At 37.6% G+C, this 20,119-nt stretch overlaps 1 protein-coding gene across 1 annotated transcript in view; it reads right to left on the reverse strand.

Moving 5' to 3' along the window:
- PLEKHH2 (pleckstrin homology, MyTH4 and FERM domain containing H2) overlaps positions 1 to 19,816 on the reverse strand; it is a gene marked incomplete at its 3' end in the record, with an annotated part of 51,304 nt that extends 31,488 nt beyond the window's left edge. Inside the window, exons 1-6 of the mRNA XM_084283875.1 lie at positions 19,691 to 19,816; positions 3,416 to 3,478; positions 2,693 to 2,842; positions 2,184 to 2,267; positions 683 to 764; positions 37 to 219 (exon numbers count right to left, since the gene is read on the reverse strand). Of these exons, the coding sequence (XP_084140001.1) occupies positions 37 to 219; positions 683 to 764; positions 2,184 to 2,267; positions 2,693 to 2,842; positions 3,416 to 3,478; positions 19,691 to 19,813 (685 nt within the window). The 5' untranslated portion in view covers positions 19,814 to 19,816. The remainder of the gene's footprint in view (positions 1 to 36; positions 220 to 682; positions 765 to 2,183; positions 2,268 to 2,692; positions 2,843 to 3,415; positions 3,479 to 19,690) is intronic.
- Between the last annotated feature and the right edge of the window lie 303 nt (positions 19,817 to 20,119).

The following is a 20,119-nucleotide window of genomic DNA, read 5'->3' on the forward strand; positions in this document are numbered from 1 at the left end:
TGTTAGAATAAAATGACAGTAGGTGTGACTCAGTACCTAGTGTGTTTTTGCCTTCAGTGTAGTCTGACTCTTTTGATGAAGATTTGCTTATTTCTTCAAATTTAGGAGATGGTTGAGGACTTCTTGCTCTGTTTGAAAAGCATCCAAAAGTCAAACTGCTTAGTCGTTGACATTCCCCAGGTTTTTGTGTTGAAGTAACAGATTTCTTGCCCGTAGCTTCTGAAGAACAGTAATTCAGCAATTATGCATTAGTAAGTTTTGGATGACTGTAGTCAAATGTAATAGCTACAAAATTCTGATCAGAATTCTTATTCCCTGCAGACTGACATTCATTGGTTCATTAACAGTGCTAGAATAACAGTGATAAAATGAAGAAATGAAAGCAAACAGCTGACACAAACCCTGTCAAATCTTACTACTTGCAAAACCTTTTATGTAACACAAGGATACCAGTTCAGCCAGCAAAAAAAGAGTTGTGCTTTGTTTGAATGTCTTTTTAATAAAAATTAAATTATTGCTTTGCTAACAACTTTATGTACAGTCACTCTGAAGTCAGGTAATTAATGCTCATTGAAATCTTTGATTTTATGGAACATTTCAATTATATGGATGCACAAATTAATAGGGTATAGTAAGAATTATGCTGTATATAGAGGAATGTTTCAAAAACTCGTACATTTACCTTGCAGTTTGGATTGTACTGTTTTCATCTCTTTGGTTTGCTTTTGGTTGATCAAGCGAAGGTTCTGATTTTCCACCTCTAACTAAAAACACATAAATTTAACCTCATCCATCAGTGAAACAGTTTTAAAAGTCATTATATCACTTAACATTTTCTCTGAATTTGTTTTCTTAAGGTGAAGCTATTGCAAATGCTAATCTCCAATTTACTTTGCTTAACGACAGTCTATGCATTTGTATTTTTTCAACAATAAAATTCCCTGCAATGATTATCTGCACAACTGCTTCCTCTGTTAAAATCATTCCCCCCCAAGCAAATCCAAGACACCTTTAAAAAGCCCAAATAATTAAGAAAAAGGGAAATCTCTGTTGTCACTTTAATAAAAGCAAAGGGCTAGAGTTACAAACCAACTCTTGTACCATTTGGTAAACCCAAGGGAAGGCAGAGGAATTGAAGGCAATGATGGCACTAAAACATCCTGACATCCCACAGAAAGTATTAAATAAATGGGTACTGAAAAGCTCACACAGAACAGATCTACAGGAAGAAAAAGACCCCACCAAGCCATTGCTATAGCCCACTGCTAGGAATTAAGAGACAACAGAGCTGGTTCAAACACCAGCTCTGAATTATGAAAAGAGAAGATGTGAATCTGAGTGTCCCGTATCACAGATAAGGGAGCCATCAATTCCACCTCCAACTGAGTGACACCTAGCTTCAGATCCTGCATATTCTAAACTAAGTACATGGTTTCAGTCATATTTCATGCAAACTATTTTGAGATGATTTTAGCTAAACTTAACTGCATTTTTATTACATGATTTTATTTAAAAACTTCCCTTGCAGACTAATCATAAATGTTATTTTTAGTTTCCCTTTTTTTTTTTTTTTTTTAACTGGAGTGTGCAGTGTTAACCACAGGACTGTACGACTGTAACATTTACAGGCAATTTTAAATTCTCTATATGGAAGGAGGAGAAAGCACTGCTGCATACCAAAACTGGCAGCCTTAGACAGGGTACAGATGGTTATCTCACCACAGCAAAGAAACAAGGGAGACAGCTGGTCTCTTGCAGGAATAGAGCCAGTGCCCCTGAAACTATCCATGACTAAGAGTACAATGTGCATTGGAAAACAAGAAACGGTACATCCTTTTTCTGCCAGACCCCAGTAGACTTGTTCAGCTTTTGGGGGATTATTCCCACTTCAAGCACCTGCTGGAGCAAGCAAAATTTGCCAGCTAATCTTTCTTAATTGGTGGAGATAAGAATATCTGCCAGAGAGCAGTTCTGGGGGGTTCTCTCCATGAAGAGCACACAGAGATATGAGTTAAGCAAACCAGACATCAGAAGTTAAGCAATATGGACACTTATGTCCTCAATGCTGTTGTTTTCATTTTCAATCTTTTAGTGAAGTAACCATACCAACCAATCAAAATGGGAAATGTTTTTTTGACTATGGCCAATTTTCTGCATGACAAGCATTGTAGCAAGAGTTATACCTCATGGAGCTTGACCGTCACCCATTCTTTTATTTTAGCTGCTTTTTCTTCTATGAGTTTTGCCTCTTGAAGTCGTATTTGCTTCTGGAAAAAAAAAATTGACATAAGCATAATCTTTACTTAACATTCTAGTTTGCCACAGTAGTACCGTCAGAAATAAATCCTAAAGTTTCCTTCAAGAAATTAAATCTCCTGGGTGACACATGGTGATTTTTAAACAAATCACAAATAGGCCCTTCAGAGCCTGGACTGGAAAGCAGAGGAGACAGAGATAAGGAAGAACGTCTTGGCCCTCTTAAAAATTAGATTTCTTTCAAAGGAAGTGAGAGCATAATTTGCAAGTGAATAAATGTTATTCAAAGCACACTCCTAATGAGAAACCTTCCAATCAAACAACAGAAATAATTCTAAACTTTTCTGTCCTCTATTGATCTTCATTCTTTTATTTTTCTTTTGCATAATTAAGAATGGAACTGATGCTCCTCTTTTGTAACAGAGTTATTTCTAACCTGTTCTTCAAGTTGTTGCTCCAATTTTTGTATTATGTCATTTTTATCTTGAATCAGGATCTCCAGATCTTGACATCTCTTATACAACCTGTTTTCTGATTCGCTCGTTTGAACATTAGCTGCTTTTAATTTTTCTTCCATTACTTGCACCTATTTGGAAGGTCAAACATAAAACTTTAAGAAACAATATTCCACGATAAAGGTAATAATTTGATCACAAAATCGATTGTTAAAATTGCCCCCACACTTTTGATTCAAGGTAATCCTGCAAAATTCCCAACCTTATTTGAGAAAAAATGCCAGTTTGTTATGTCACCCTCTGCATCTAATACCAGCAGGACTGGCAAAACACTTTTTTTTTTTTTAAAGAATAACAAGCAGCACAGAATAGTTCTATTTCGAGACTGTATTGGCTAGCCTTCCTTTATTTTTTTAAGGTTTTTCTAAAATAGGTCACTGTTTCCTCTCCCTTTTATTTATATTAATCAATGAAGAAGTCCGTTACATGCATCTGTTCTGGATTTGCTCTGTTAGCTTTGACTTTACTGAACTGGACAGCAAGCAAAGGACATCTCTACTAAGACAAATCAGTAGATGTAAAAGGAAGCTGTCTTCTCCCTTTTGAGCAATACTTTAGACAGAAAGCAATTTTCTGAATTTCCTCTGGTAACAGTACCTTAACATGCACATAGCTAGTGGAGGTATTTTTCAATTTAGATATACCTGCTGAAAAGCCCTCTCTGCTTGACGGTCAGCATCTATAACTTGTCTCTCAAGCTGCTGCATCTGTAGATAAATAAAAACATATAGTAAACCAGCCACGCCTTCTGCCTGCTGCCAGAAATACCACAGTGAAACGTATTTTCATGGTCTGTTCTGAAAAAGGAAAAGATGGGTTCTGAATAGGAACATAAAAATAAATAAGAAGATAAGCTGTGTGTCAGACTGGGGAGATGATTCATGATTATGACCACATAAAACACTGTTAAGATTCTTCTAAAGAAAAATAATTAATACTGCTATTTTTACCTGTTACCAAGAGTAGAAATATGTTTGATAATAACCCCAGAACTTTTCCCTTGCAGGGAAGGCTATGGTCTTACAGCTGCTAAGCTCCTTCAGGTCCTTCCAAAACTGGCAAGAGTAAAGACTGCTTAGCACATTCTACAATTTGTCTGTTAAATTCTTCTGAAATTGACAAATTTATATTTTTTTTTCTGCTATGAGGTCTGTCCCAGTCTCCTCCACCCTTTGAGTGAAAGAGGTATGCAGCAGAAGATACACTGCAGACTCAGGTACTGCAAAGAACAAGATGCAAAAAGCCACAGCAGAAATGGATGAAGACAGACACCTGCACTGCATGGAGGAGTGCGGGTTCCTTTCGAAAGGAAAGAAACCCTGATCTGTTACATTATAATGACGCCTAATAAATCATTGTCTCAGCCTTTGCCCCAGGCCTCTGAAAACCCTTGCATTTTATATAATTTGTTTTGAAGGGGTTTCCAACAATGTGCAGCAGCGTAGGCCAGAACGAAATGCTTCGTTAAAAGTTTGCATTTGATTTAGTTATAAAACAGAATGATGACTTCTAAAAGAAGAAAACTGAGTACTTACATAATATTACGAAGTACCTACGGAAATGAATATATTATTCCATAATTTACAGGCTGGAGATTGGTTCTCAGGAAACACCTAGCTATAAACCTCTGTTTACCAAATACTTTACATTGGTATACTCAGTATTCAGTTTCAAACTTGTTCATAGGAAAGCATACAGTACAAATAACGAAAATGAAAACCATTTATTCTGTTTACTGCTTGGTTTTAAAATCATCAGTTTCATTCTGTCCTGTTTGTTCGCCATTTCTGGCATCTTTCAGTTTCTTTTTTTCTCTATTTTTTTTTTTCTCTCCCCAATTATGTTGTCAATCAAACAAAACAATTTTGTGTACTTCTAGCACCTCAAAAAGACAAGGACACAGTGTCATCACTCTCTATCAATCAACAAATGAAAAAGGATAGAATGAGTTTTCATTACCATAACAAAAGCTGTGACTGACTTTCTAGGACTTTCTCGTAGGACACAAGAACCCAAAGTCTACATCGTAATACCAAAGCACCCTACTGATAGAAGAGTGATAAACACTACACGATGCACCTGGTCCCTGAAGAGTTGTTCTGAAGGAACAGCGCTAAGGAGACGATCGTCCCCATCACTCCTGTACTAAGTCTGGACAGACACACAGGGAGACAAGCCTGCCTTCTTTGTCTCTGCTCACATGTATTGAATTCCCTGTTTGCACAACTTCATTTTGAGGTTTTAATGAGTTTAATTTGTAGGATTTTGAATTCTAAGGTTACTTTCCATCTATTTTGGTTTTATGTTCAAATGTAGGCTTAGTTCACATAAGCCACTTTAACATCAGTTTTATGACATTTCTTTTTAGTGAGTTTTTGACTCACAAATCGAGGTTGTTTCTGAGTATTTGGAGAGCTAATGTTCTGCTGTAGCAGAAGCACTATGCTAAAGCAAGAAGTGCAGACATTGTATCAATAATGAACACTGTCAATACTCTGTAATAGTTAATAATAATTTGTCATAATGATGATGTTATGACAGCAACGTCCTTCAGCTATTTATAATGTGAAATTCATTGTTGCTGAGTAGCAAGTAGTTCACCAATTTTCACAGGCAAACGATTTGTAAATGCGGGTGACTGCCACAGTCATAATTGGCAACTCATTTATGTCCAGTAAGTACAATTAATTCCAGCTGTAAGATTGTATAAGAAACCTGGCAGATCTGAATGGAAATAACAAACCTGAAAAGAAGAAATGTCTCTGGCACTACCGATGACCCCTGAACCACTGTTCGAGCACAGAGCAGCGGCACTGCTCTTCTACACAAGAGATGGAGTTTGGGATGGTACAGTGCAAGACAAACCTAAGGTCATTCCATGTTTCTACACCAAAACTGTGGGATGCACCTTTCCTAGGAATGTTGCAGTGGCCCTGGAACATAGCAATACGTTCGCCTAGTCTGCTGGGACAGAGGATATAAGGGGAATAAAGCTGTTGCTAAAATGGGCATAAAGCTAGGAGTCAGAGTAGCTGAGAGAATAATTACCAACAGAACTAGCATTCAGAGATTAAAAATGGAAGAGCAAGTTTGGTTTTGCTTCTTTAAGAGCTAACTATTTCAAGAAGATATGCTAAGAAGCTTTGCATGATCTCACAAGAGGGATGCGTCAGTCAGCTTCCTGGCAACAGTTAAATCACAGAATCACAGAATCACAGAATTTTCTAGGTTGGAAGAGACCTCAAGATCATCGAGTCCAACCTCTGACCTAACGCTAACAGTCCCCACTAAACCATTTCCCTAAGCTCTACATCTAAACGTCTTTTGAAGACTTCCAGGGATGGTGACTCCACCACTTCCCTGGGCAGCCTGTTCCAGTGCCTCACAACCCTTTCAGTGAAGAAGTTCTTCCTAACATCTAACCTAAAACTCCCCTGGCTCAACTTAAGCCCATTCCCCCTCGTCCTGTCACCAGGCACGTGGGAGAACAGGCCAACCCCCACCTCGCTACAGCCTCCCTTGAGGTACCCATAGAGAGCGATAAGGTCGCCCCTGAGCCTCCTCCAGGCTGAACAAGCCCAGCTCCCTCAGCCGCTCCTCGTAGGACTTGTTCTTCAGGCCCCTCACCAGCTTCGTCACCCTTCTCTGCACCCGCTCAAGCACCTCGATGTCCTTCTTGTAGCGAGGGGCCCAAAACTGAACACAGTACTCGAGGTGCGGCCTCACCAGAGCTGAGTACAGGGGGACGATCACCTCCCTCGCCCTGCTGGTCACACTGTTCCTGATACAAGCCAGGATGCCATTGGCCTTCTTGGCCACCTGAGCACACTGCTGGCTCATATTCAGCCGACTATCCACCATCACTCCCAGGTCCTTCTCTGCCTGGCAGCTCTCCAACCATTCCTCTCCCAGCCTGTAGCTCTGCTTGGGGTTATTGCGCCCCAGGTGCAGGACCCGGCACTTGGCCTTGTTGAACTTCATGCAGTTGACCTCAGCCCATCGGTGCAGCCTATCCAGATCCTCCTGCAGAGCTTTCCTACCCTCGAGCAGATTGACACACGCACCTAACTTGGTGTCATCTGCGAACTTACTGAGGGTGCACTCGATGCCCTCGTCCAGATCATCGATGAAGATATTAAAGAGGACCGGCCCCAGCACCGAGCCCTGGGGGACGCCACTAGTGACTGGCCTCCAACTGGACTTGGCTCCATTCACCACGACTCTTTGGGCCCGGCTATCCAGCCAGTTTCTAACCCAACGAAGCGTGCGCCAGTCCAAGTCAAGAGCAGCCAGTTTCTTGAGGAGAATGCTGTGGGAGACGGTGTCAAAAGCCTTGCTGAAGTCAAGGTAGACCACATCCACAGCCTTTCCCTCGTCCACCCAGCGCGTCACTTTGTCATAGAAGGAGGTCAGGTTCGTCAGGCATGACCTGCCTTTCATAAACCCATGCTGACTGGGCCTGATCGCCTGCTTCCCCTGCAAGTGCTGCATGATGACTCTCAGGAGGATCTGCTCCATGAGCTTTCCTGGCACTGAGGTCAAACTGACAGGCCTGTAGTTTCCCGGGTCTGCCCTCCGGCCCTTCTTGTAGATGGGAGCTGTTGTTTGGAAAATTTCTTAAGGGTGCTCAATTTGTCTTAGGAGTCTCCTATGAAATCAAATAAAATAAAAAGCAAAACAAAGCAAGCTGTATTATTCAGCAAGTGTGGAATACCATAGTTAACCAAACATGAGCACTTGGTGTAACGGTTAAATTGACTAACTTTTCAATAAGTTGATGCTACTTAGCAATTACTAAGTAAGTCCCGATTCTCCCTTCACTTGGGGTTTATTTAGGTTTGTTTTGCAGTGCCTATTGTAAAACTTAAAAAATAAATATATTTTTTTTCCATTAGCAGAAGTGATCTCTAACCATTATCCAAAATAGTTTTACAGGGAAAAATAAAAAAAAAAAAAGATATTCAAAATCTGTACTCTTAACTTTTCTGCTACTCTACAGGCCTGTGAGACTGCGGATTAAAAAAGCACTGCCTTAGGATACTCTAAAGGTTATTGAACTTGTTGGGCAAAAGACTGGAACTAGTTCCCACTGAAAGGCTTTCTCTTCACAAAGAAAATCTAGCCTTAAACCTTTCTTTTTAAGTTAGCAGGAGATTTCATATCAACGATCACAGTGCTACTGTGTGTGTGAGAGGGAGGGAAGGCGGGGAGAGAGGCATGGTGAGAACACCCAAGTGGACCTAAATGAAAAGCTGAGCTTTGAACTCCTCAAGAATAAGATGCAGTGGTAAATTCTCTTTACCCAGTAAGTTTGAAGACAATTCCAGACCATGAAGAGACAGCTTAAGATCCTCAAATTAAAACAAAAATAAAGGAGGTAAATACTACAATACTATCTTAACTTGACCTCAAGATGAAAAAGGCAGGTAACTGTAGCCATGAGACATTTGAAAGCAAAGGTTGATATGTAGGAGTTATTTCTTCTGCATCCGTAAAACATATGGCTGCACCTTGAATATTGATGACCAACTCTGAGTTTATCGAGAAAGTGATTCGAAAAAAACAAAATCTGTTGAATTAGACCTCTGTCTCGCCTAGTTCTTTTAATGTACAACTGTGAAAATCACCAGTATCAACAGAATTAAATTATATGTATCAGGTGTTAGGCTAGACATTTCTTCAAAAAAATAAAGTCTATAGAGTCTCAACAGAAACAGAGTTGGCTTACTAGCAGAAACATGGAGGGCCAACATGACGTTGGTAATATTTGGCACGTAGAGTATATTTAAGCTTAAATTTCTATGTCCTGAATAGGAAAACCTGAAATAGTGCTCCAGCTCAACAAACCTCTGATAAAGAATATTCTTGTCACGTACATGTATGATTGTTTCAGGGTCTTGCCAAAATTCATTAAGGACTCAGAGGTCTCCCATGATAATTTAGACTGGTTTTGGTTTTATACTCTTAAAGACTAAATGTCTTCAGCACAGGAACAAAAAATACATTCGGACTGAAAAACAGGAGCAACACAGGTATGGAAGAATGGATTGCCACTTTAACCTGCACTTTTTCCTTCTTTCTGCAAGTGTAAAACTTCTGTACTTTTCAGAAAACATGTTAGTGCATGCTGCATTAATTATTTGAATTATGGAAAATAGTATCTATTGTTAAACACAGATTTGGTTTTAAAGTTGGTAAGGAAATAACCACTCTACATATGACACTCATCAAATTGAGCTATTTTTGTTTAAGCAATGAACAGAGAAATGCCACAAGTATATAAATATTGGATGCTTTGAAGAAAAATAGCAGTATAAAAATGAAGAGGTGTCTTGTCTTGGAGGTCTGGTCACTGAAGCTCAACACACAGTCACTGGGAATTTGTTAAAATACAGAAGCAAATCCTAGAGTGACTGTTTTTCAAAGTTTACCTGGAAGTTTCTTGACTGTATTCAGAAATGTCCAACACACGTTTTTGTGCAGGTAAAGGGATTTTCTACTTTATTATAACATCTATTGCAAGAAACAGATTCCTTTGCACTAAAATGTTTTTGCATCTATTTTTGCACTATAAATACTCCATCTGTATGCATATACGTGTATATATACTTTTAGTTCTGCATATATAGAGAGATTATTATTCCTGTGACATGCATTATAGAAGAATTACAGCACTACATTGATAATATCCCTGATATTTCCAAACATTATTTGGTAATTCAAAATGAAATCTTTTATTTCAAAAACCTCATAAAAGAAAAAAAAAAAGTTGTTGGAATTCTTTCCTTTTTGAGCTATGAAATGTCTGTTATTTATAGGAACAAAAAAGTAAATTTTTTACCCAGGTCATTTTTCAATGTAGTAACTTGTCACGTTCACATTTAAAAAATATATTATAATTGGTGCATAATACAGTGTCTTCTCAATTTTAATATTATAAACAATAGAGTTGTATCACGTAGACTTTTTGGAAACCTCGGTGTATGGTGTTTTGAAATAAATACAAGACCAGAACAATGAATGAAGAGGAAAAAAAAAAAGCTTTACTTAGCTGCAAGCCTTTCAAAGCATGTTGATAACAGGTCAGTTTTCCAAAACAAAACACCAGTTAAAAACAAATGTTTCTGAATGCAAAATGCAGCCTGCCTGTTGATTAAGTGCAGAACTTGCAGTGACTTGAGAGCAGAATGTTTACAGTCTGCTTTTTTCTTACATTTCAATTTTTCTATTCATCCTCACCTGAAAAAACAACCTAAACCATCTCTGGTTGAAAAATTGTGCTTCACATCTGTCCGTTTTAAGATTTAGTGAACTATCAGTCCTCCTCATACCACATAGGGCTTACCAAAACTGAAGAAAGATGCAGCCTTTAGACTGGATGGAAGCGGCAGTGTTATACAGAATAGCTCTTTAAAAACTTAGACTAAAAGTAAAGAGGTTTGATCAGAGTGAATTCTCACCATGAACCTGAGCAGCACTGTGCCTTCCTATTTAGCCACATTCATACCAGCAATGACGTCTGTAATTCCCTGAGCTCACAGGGGGAGATGACTGCTTCTATAAATAAGCAAATAGGGGAAACAAGGGAGGAATAAACACACCTACACCTGTCTTTCAAAGAAGCACTAAGATATAAACAGGTGATGAAGAAACATAGGCCGGAAATTTTCCAGATCGGCTCAAAAAGATTTTGCAGCTGCCTTGCAGTAGAAGCTATAGATACAAAAAGATCTGACTTCTTATTTGGTGCTTGCTAAGTTTGTAAGTGGTTTGAATATGCCTGCTGGCTATTCCAGAGCACTGCATGTGACCAAGACTTCCCCTTTTGGTTCTACGTTTGTATGTTTAAACTCACACATTTAAACAAATATCTGCATTTCCTTAAGCAAAGATTAAGTAATGCTTAAAACCAACCACCTGTCCATCAGTGGCTTTGATCACCATCAGTCTTCATGTTTGGAAATATGCTTAGCCCAATCTATAGAGGTATAAAGCCTTGCACACATTTATTAGTTAGAAGTGGTAGTTTTTGAAGCACGACCTTTTGAGAAAAAGGTCTCTCTTCTGGTGATTTAGCTTAAAAAAACGCTGCCACGTTCCTCCTCCTTCCAGTTACCGAAGAGCTGCCTGGGTGGGGATGTCCCACCCGTATTTTCAGATGCTCTGCCTTCTGTCTCGGCACTGATTTCCCTCCTATGCGTCAAGTAACTTCCATATGGCTGATGCCAAATCTTTATGCGCTACAACAGACTTTAAAGGAGGAATGGACCAATTAAGCCACACAGGCAAAACATAAAGGTGTGAAACCACGATATAAATATAGCACAGGGAAAATAACGAGAGGAGAGTTTGTAAGAAGGAATTGGCACATACATTGGATAAGATACACTTTGTTCTTTACTGGTTGACTTTTTATCCCCAAAGCAACACAATAATTAGAAAGACATCTTTCATATAACAGCTTTCCTTTTTAACTAAGAGAAGTCTGTCTTGTCTCACTAAAGCTGGAAGTGATACTTACCTACCTATATGCACAAAATGAACCACATGTCAGTAAAAAATGAAACTGAATACTTTGGCACAAAAGCCTTTCCTTAGAATAAGATGAAACCTAAAAATGTTTCTCAAAGGTGTAGATTTAGTCACGAAGAACCACTTTCTGAACCCAATCTTTTTGTTACACATCTCCCCAAATCGGTAACACACATCTTCAGATGGCTCAAATGTTCCTTGGACTACTCAGATCAAGCACAGGGGATTTTCTTCACAATTTTACTGTTTGACATTATTCTCTCCATGAAAAGAAATCCATATTTAGATGAAATAATTAGTTATTTAGATTAAATTCCCAAAGTCACGGCCTTATTCTTCCTTTAGATCCCACCTAACGCTCACGTAGGTTATAACTAGTGCAAAACTCATTTTGGTGCTCACAACCTGGCAGTTCACAAGCTACCACTTCTCAGTGCAGCCTCGTTTTTCCTCCTTCTGTCTTAGCTATTTTTAATACCAATGAAGAGGTAAAAGGTGAGAATTCTCATGAACAAAGCAGTGCCAGCTGGTCCTCTGCAGACTTTCTATCTAACCAACTCCTATTCATTTTATCTGTGTTCAGAATTAAGAGTGTAAAAGCAATTTAGCTTCACACATATATATATGTATACACATATACATACACATCTATTACTTCTTTCTGAAGACTGCTAATAATTTTGCAGTCTTCTGTCCCCACTCACAGTCCAGTCTGCTCTAACTACAAGAAATTCTGGCACTGCTCTCGTAGGTAGGCAAAAGGCACTTTAATCTTAATTGCAAGTTTCACTTAACTCTGCTTTTTAGCTAGCTCTCATGACCTATGTTTAGCCCAAAAGCCTTTCCTTGGAACAAAATGACAAAATTGTCCTTAGACAAAAATTACCATTCTCCATCTGTTCAGTCTCCAAAATGATCAGTCCCAAAATTTTTATCAGTATCCATCACATAATGAGTATAACCACTGAGGTCTATGTTTTCTTGCAAGTTGTCTGTATTTGAACAAGATTTTAGAAATAATTATTTAGCACAAAAGTCTTTCCTAGTGTTTGCTGAATATGTGAAAAGTACACATGGAAAACAATCTTTTACATTTCAGCTGACTTCATTATAGAGAAATTAATGTTTTCTTCTGGAAAATACATACATTAAAAATATGGAACAGAAAAGCCCAGGGAGAGAACTCTTACAGAACTAGTAGTCTAGGACAGCTGCCAGTAAACATAGAGACTTACAAAAGTGAAATTCAGCAGTGGGATTTGGGGAGGCAGTGCAGTGAAGGTCAAAGGAGCAGCATGTATTGCTGGCTGAATAGTTTGTGCTTTTCCCAACTTCGGTCTTTCCTAAGGACTTTTCAGGACTTTCCTAAGCCTGGTGAAATAATAGGAAAGTTCACTCTGGCTGTCTTCTTTTCCAACTCAGATCTTATCCTGATAGTTAAGTTGTAGAGACACAATCAAATGCAAATTACATTGACCTCCACTCTAGCAGAAGCAGCTGTTACCATAACATTCAAAATCTTGAAAGGAGTGGAGATAGCGTTTTACCAAGGTGGAAGAATGTACTGAGGCACATGGTGGCGAACTGGGAAAAAGAAGTCTCGCAGGGTACTTAAAATTCTAAGAGAAATGTACCAACACCTGATTTTTCATCTCTGTGACAAGGCAGTTACCTGCTTCCTTTTGTTTTGATGGTTGTACTACGACTGCTGAAATCCTGCTACTTTTCTCTTGCTGAATTATAAGTTCTGATGAGAGCATGAACATGAATATCTAAAATAGGAGGCCTTTTTTCATGTCACTGTCTGAGGTGACAGCTTACGGATCTAAGGTACCAGTCAAAAGTCTGCTTGCCAAAGTACAGAAGTACTTGCCAAAGTCGAAAAACTTGAAAACTTGACTTGATTGAAACTGAATTTACTTATGAAATTGAAGAGTGTAGGACAGACACATAGGGAGCACGGATGCTACAGGAGCAAGCAAAATTCCAGAAATGTAAGTAAGGTGGCATGATGCAGTTTGAAGACATGACAACAGATATTTAAAGCCTGAAAATACTCTCTGAGGGAGTGAAAATTAAAAGCATAAATTGTAAGTACAGGAAGAGTTGCTTCCAGGAAAAACAGAGAAAAAATATTTTGTAGCTTCTTGAACTGAAACTCTTAAAGAAATCTTTGAAAGGGCAAGGGTCTGCACAGCGCCTGCCTCCTATCTCAGCTTCCACAACATCCATCAATTGCCCCAACTCAAGTGGCTGGAACAGAACTGATGCCCCCACCTCCACACCAGCAGCAGCAAGATTTTCATCCTCTGGCTGTGCTTTCTCATTACACAGCTTGGCTCCTAGGACAGCAGCTGATTTATTGCTTCCTGAGTTCTCTTTCATTCTTTCTTTTTTTTTTTCCATCTTCACCCTCCTTAGAAAGAATATAGGTTTACGACATACAAAAATAGTGAAACAAAAAAAACCTTCTCGCTGCCATAAAAAGGCAAGGCATAAAGTTAATAATAGACAAAGGATAAAAATAGAGTTACAGTGGAAAAGGTATGGGTATTGAAAAGGTGTAAACAAGCCTACAACCCTAAGCACAAAAATTTTAACTTTTATTCTCTTCACCTCTCCTTGCTTTCTCCTGATTCTATCTTCCCAGTTGCACATTAACTTACAATAGATTTAATTATTAAATCATACAAATGAAGTCCTCCCTGTGTGAACCTTCTACAAAGCTCCATTCACTGGTGCACAGACATGAGCAGGGGCTTACCCGAACAGAGTCTACTGCAAGACCAGAGGCCCAGGCAGCACTCTGGTACTCTTTATATGCTGGTTTCAGTCATTAGCAGTGAAAACTGGGCCACAGGGGCCAGTAGGGAGTTTATTATTTCATTCAGGTGTTGTCTGTCTGAATTGCTTTCCATGACAAGAGAGTTTTTTGAAGAGCAACTGAAATACTGAAAAATAATCTTCATTTGAATATTTTTTTTCAGCATTTGCCCCCTTTTACTTCACTCTTCATAATCCCTTGAATGCTAATGCAATACTCATTGCGCTTTTTCACTATTTTGTGTGCAATCACTGCACAAGTGAAATGCATTACGGACTTGACCTCTGAAAACATCAACCTTTAGACTGTCCTGCCACAGATAACAAAGCACACTGCATCTGTTTCATTTGGAAATATTAAACAACATAAATAAGTCTCCAAAATGAATACAAATACAGGAGGATGTGGACTTTGCTGCCGGTTTGCAAGCCTTTAAGTCATGAATGTGTTGTGTTTTGAAATATACTGGAAACAGTGCTTGGCCTAAAGATCAAGTGCCATTCAATTTGCATGATCTGTCCAGAAAGTATGAATATTATTGTATTTGTCACGTACACACACAGTCGCCAGCTGAACATTTATACAGAGTACTCAAATCGACAGATTAAAAGTGAGCAAATCAATACGTATATGAAAATAATTATCTTGATCATTTATATTTGTTGCAAGTCATTCAAACTACAAAATAACGATGCTCTGCAAGGAATCAAACTTGGAGACATTCATGTAAATGCTGAGTATTACTGGATGTTGCATAATGCAACATTTGGGATAGTGCCATATTCAGACCCTTATAGGGTCTGATGAAAACAAAATTCAGTGCAGGCTGCCCAAGAGCAACTTTAACACAGCTATGATTTTACATCACAACGTGATTTTAGTGATAGGAAAAACATTGACTTTACACCTCATGTTATACGCATAGTTAAGGTGAAAAATGTACTTGTTATGAAAAGAATGAGGGCACCAAATTTTGCTCTGAGATGAAATGCTAGCTAGGAGTTAAACTTGCAGTCAAATACTGTAATCTTTTAACCAGTGAAGGTTTTTAGTGAACTCTTCATCTGCGTAAGACTCAAGCTGCACTAAAATAAAGGCTTCTACTTAAAACTCAGTTCCACACACATCCTAAATTTGGCGTACTAGGGATACTTTCTACATCATTCCTTAAATTCCTTTAAAGACCTCTCCCACTTACAGCAGCAGCTTCTGCTTAAAACTCCAACAAGGTCTCTTTCTTTGCATGTTAGATTTATAAATATGGACTCTTTTCTTGGCAAAATGAAAACAAACAAAAAACCCAAACAGATAAACAATAGTGAATGGATTAGTTCTTTGAAAACATTGTATATTTCTTTGCTCCTCTCTCTCTCTCTTCCTCTCCCCTGAGTTCACTACAGAATTACAGTACTGGTAGCCACGCTGCTGAAACATAATTATAACACAAATTTCTCAAACTTCTCAGCCACTGAGGTTCAAGGAAGAGTGCTTGATGGACTTAAAAAAAAAAAAAAAAAAAGTAATTTGTTTTTCTAAATTAGAACAAATCAATTAGAAAAAATGTACTAAAGATTTCCACATTAAATGATCATTATTTGCAAAACCAGTGTTAAAGAAAACAACTTTGCAAAGGTATTTGATTTTGGGTGTATAAGAAAAGTTTTTCAATTAATTCAATGCCCAAATATATTTACAAACGCACAGAGATTGCAGACATGGATATTAAAAAAGGATAAATTTAAACAAACCCTTATGAAAATCTGGTTTTAGACTGAATTATAGTATACACAATGAAAAAAAGCAATGGCAGTTTATGACAAGTCACACACATACTGCGACAGGATGTAAACTTCTTTTCCTGATTCATTGCCTTGAGAAGATGTCTCAATTACACGCAGAGGAAGAAGGCTGGAGAATTATCACAGTAATTCATTTATATTACCTTCCTGTGGAGACCTCCTATTTAGTCACAATACCACTCTCGCTCTGTTTTCTGCAACAATTACATAAATTACATAATTTAATACCCATGAGGGCTTTACATCTGTCATGCTATAGGACCGTGATTTCTCTTGCTATTTTGAAGTAGAACCCTCTCTAGTGCTATTGTTCAATGTTTTACTACACACTTCATAGCACAGAGATGAGAGTAAACAAAACCACAAAGGCCTATGCTAATCAAAGTATGAGTGTGAATTTGTGTGCCTTGCAAATTATAAGTTGTTTCATTCTACAACGGGTAATAAGTCTCAGGAGTGACACAGGCTGTGCTCTTCTCTTGTCATTAATACTAGGATCGAGTACTGGCCAAGCAATTTGTCAGTATTTCCTTTGCCGTTTTCCAAATATATTTTTGAGTAACAATTCCATGCAGTTTAATGTCGTAATTGTGTGGATGTATCTTTCCCTTTACAAATACTGAGAACTGTTTGTATACCTTACAATTTTTTGAAATAAAAATATGCAAAAAATAAACACTGGATCATTACAAATGAAACCAACATGGAAACAAATACCGCTAAGGGTTTAGTGCAAACAGCTGGTTTTCAGTCCTGCAAGATTGATACATCTCGAGATGGATACAGTCTAATTTTGTGAAGCTCTGACCAGCCTCTTTGATGCATGTCCTAAATGACTTCCGGTTTATGAATGAAAGATTCATATTAAAAAGTCAAAGTGACAAAGTGAAGAGAAAGATCTTTTTTTAATGAAGTCTAGCAATGCTCTGCTCTGGAGAGCAATACATCAAATTTTCCCAGCTGAATACTTGTTGGACCCATGCTCTTCAATGGAAAATATTTCTCCCATTTTCAACTCCTGTAAACACTTTGCTTTTTGTAAACATTCTCAGAAAACTAAGGAACACTAAAACAAGAGGGCAGTAACATGACAAGTTCTTAAGACTCTTCTTTTCAACTTTAAAGTAACATTTTTCACAGTTGAGAGCGAATCAGTAATTTTCCTTTGACTGCTTTGATTCAGGCACAGTGCTGAAAACCTTTGACGTTAACTCTGCACATTCTAAAATGATACAATAGTGCATACAATTATGTGAATTTAAGAGGACTTTTCTAGCAGCTAAGAACTTGGGAACGCAAATTGTAAAGGAACAAAGTGAAAAGACGAAGGAATTCAAAGGTTACTTCTAAAATCTCCATTTTTATTTTTTAACACAGATGGTTTTGTGAAACACTGCTGATGCACTTTAACTTTTCAGTTGCCAAAATCATAATCAGCAGCAGCTGCATAAGAAATGGTAGTTATGGAGGCTGGAAAGTCCCTAGGAAAGTCACATCTAGCGTTTTGCCACTTGAATTCTATCCCAAACAGTAGTGATCTAAATGGCGTGAAGTGGCAGAAGACATATACATGACATCTGACAGCCCTGACTGTGTAAGCAGCCAATAATCTGTTGAGTCTTATGACAGAGGGCATTTTACTCTGATGGATGTTCTCCTCCACGACTGATGGACATGTCTTGCTAACTGGAATGAAGGACACAAGGTTTTCCCTTTTCTTTTTTTTAAGATGAGATATCAAAGGATGGCATTTGGGCAACTGGTCATTCTTTCAGAACCCTATACTCTGCAATAATTGTTCAATAAGAATTTACCATTAGGAAAAAAAAAAATAAAATAGAATTTTCAATTACAGTGATTTCTAACAGCAATATCTTTAGTCATGCCAAGGCAAAGATACTTGGAGTATTAACTCTAAAAATTCAATGCCAGCAGAACTCAATATTATTACACAAAGGTTTTACTTTGTTGTAAATTTTAATGCTAACTTTAATAAAAAGACCTACATAATGAAAAAAGTCAGATCCAGAAATTATTTTTTCCCCATTTTTTTCCATCTCAGGTTTAAGTTTTCTAACTCCTTAGATATGAGAAGGGCATGAACAGATAAAATCAACAGTGACGAACTGCCAGGACCAAACGACATCCAGTCAATAACTGGATGAGGTAGTTGAACCACCTATTGATCTGTAATCTGTAGGTAGCAACTCAGTGGAAACTGTAAGAGCAGAATTAGGGGGCATGTGGATAAATGGTGGTAGGCTAGGCAAGAGTCAAAGTGGCCCTTCTAAAGAGGACTGTTAGGTCACAAAGCTACTGAAGTTCTTTGAGGGAATCACTCAGACTGCAGATAAGAGAGACCTGGTTTATATAATTCATATTTTGGAAAGTGTTTAAAGGAACCAAACAGCCACAGGGTAAGAAGGAATGTTCCTCCATGAATTGGCTCAGCAACGAACAAACTTTACAAGTTTCAGTGACCAGTCAATAAAATAAAAAAATGAAGCATAACACAGAAATCTAAAGGACTTTGACTAGATCCTGGAATTGTGACAGATACTTCCATGAAAACATACATGATGGTAAATTTGTTTAGCAAAGTAAACAAAACCTTAAGACTTATTTGGAAAGGAATAGAGTACATAACTGTGTACACCGTCCTTTTTTTTCATAAATAAACAATACATATTTTTCCTGCTGGAATACTATTCAGTTCTGGTCCCCACCAAAATGCAGTAAAATGGAAACGATTCAAATAAGACTAAGGGTGGATGCTAAATGCATGCGTGGCTTCAAAGGGAGAACAGGTAAGTTTACAAAAGAGAAGCACTAACTTAAATCTATTCAAAATAAAATTGTCTTCCCTCTAACACAGTAGAAAGGGACATGAATTTTATTTGGGGGGGAAAGCAATTGGTGGAAGATTTAGCTCAAGGAAAAATAGAGCAGTTTCCACCAAGTAGCTTTTTAACTAGGAATTCACTGAAGGCAGTAATAATGATGACATAGTTCCAAAGACTCTCTAAAATGTTTTGTCCCTTCTATTTTTAATTACCTTGTTCTGTTGGAAGTGTTAAACCCGGTAAATGCAACAGTGTTTTTTGTTTTGTTTTGTTGTTTGTTTATTTGTGTGTGTGTTTTGTTGTTTAAGTATTTCAAATTTGGGTTCATTTGCAGTTATCTGTTGGAATCGACACATTTGAACTTGTCTCGTGAAACATTTCTCTCTTGCAAAGTGAAGTATATATTTAAACAGTATTCTTCAAATTAAATTATATGATACTTTTCAACTTCCAAGGTACCTAGACTCTCCACAGTTGGAGATGTCTTATAGGATATACAACTCTGCTGACCTATATAATTTGATAAGAAATACTAACAAAAATAATACTTCTTTTCTCCAACAGTTTTTATGTCTTAAATCAGATCTTAAATATTGTCAATACTTAACACATTTCCCTAAGTAATGTCATAAACTTGACTACTGGATACATCTTTTTCTCTTCATGAGAGTTGCCTGGGTGTTTTCATTTGAAAGTAAACATCTTTGCTAGCAAATCTGTTGTGTGAAATTCTTTTACAGCATTAAAACAGATCTGTTTTCCTTTTTTTGTTTGTTTGTTTGTTTGTTTTGTTTTAAAATAATTTTTTCTCCTCCTGGAAAAAAAAATATCTTAGTAGTAGTAGTCTTAAATCGTGAACTGTGATGAACTCCCATCATCTAATCATTTGTACAGTATTAAAATTCATACCATGAGACCTACCTTTTCTGCTAATAATTCTCTGATCTTGCTTGCTTGGAGACGAAATTTCATTAACTGTGACTCCAGAGTTAAACATCTTTCCTTCCAGTTTACTGTACCTTCTGGCTCTGATAGATCAGCCATATTTATGCTGGAAAAAGGAAGAAAAAAAAACCACACCTCAAACTGAGTCTGTTTTAAATGTCTGACTTTTTAACATACACATTACTAACCTGTTTTACATAAATCTCAAGAATACCCCCAGCTTCCGTACGTGTACAACTCCATAAAACTTAGTGAAAGAAAATATGTGAGCCTACAAAGGCCCTTATTGTAAAGGGGTTATTTGTGAAATCTGTGCTGATAATATTTAGGTGTACCTTAATTTAATTTCTTCAGTTATTTCAGGTCTGCAACGTGTTTTTCATCATAAGCAGTGGAAAGTCAAGT

This window comes from Netta rufina (assembly GCF_964035555.1).
Source record: "Netta rufina genome assembly, chromosome: 3".
Taxonomy (NCBI): domain Eukaryota; kingdom Metazoa; phylum Chordata; class Aves; order Anseriformes; family Anatidae; genus Netta; species Netta rufina.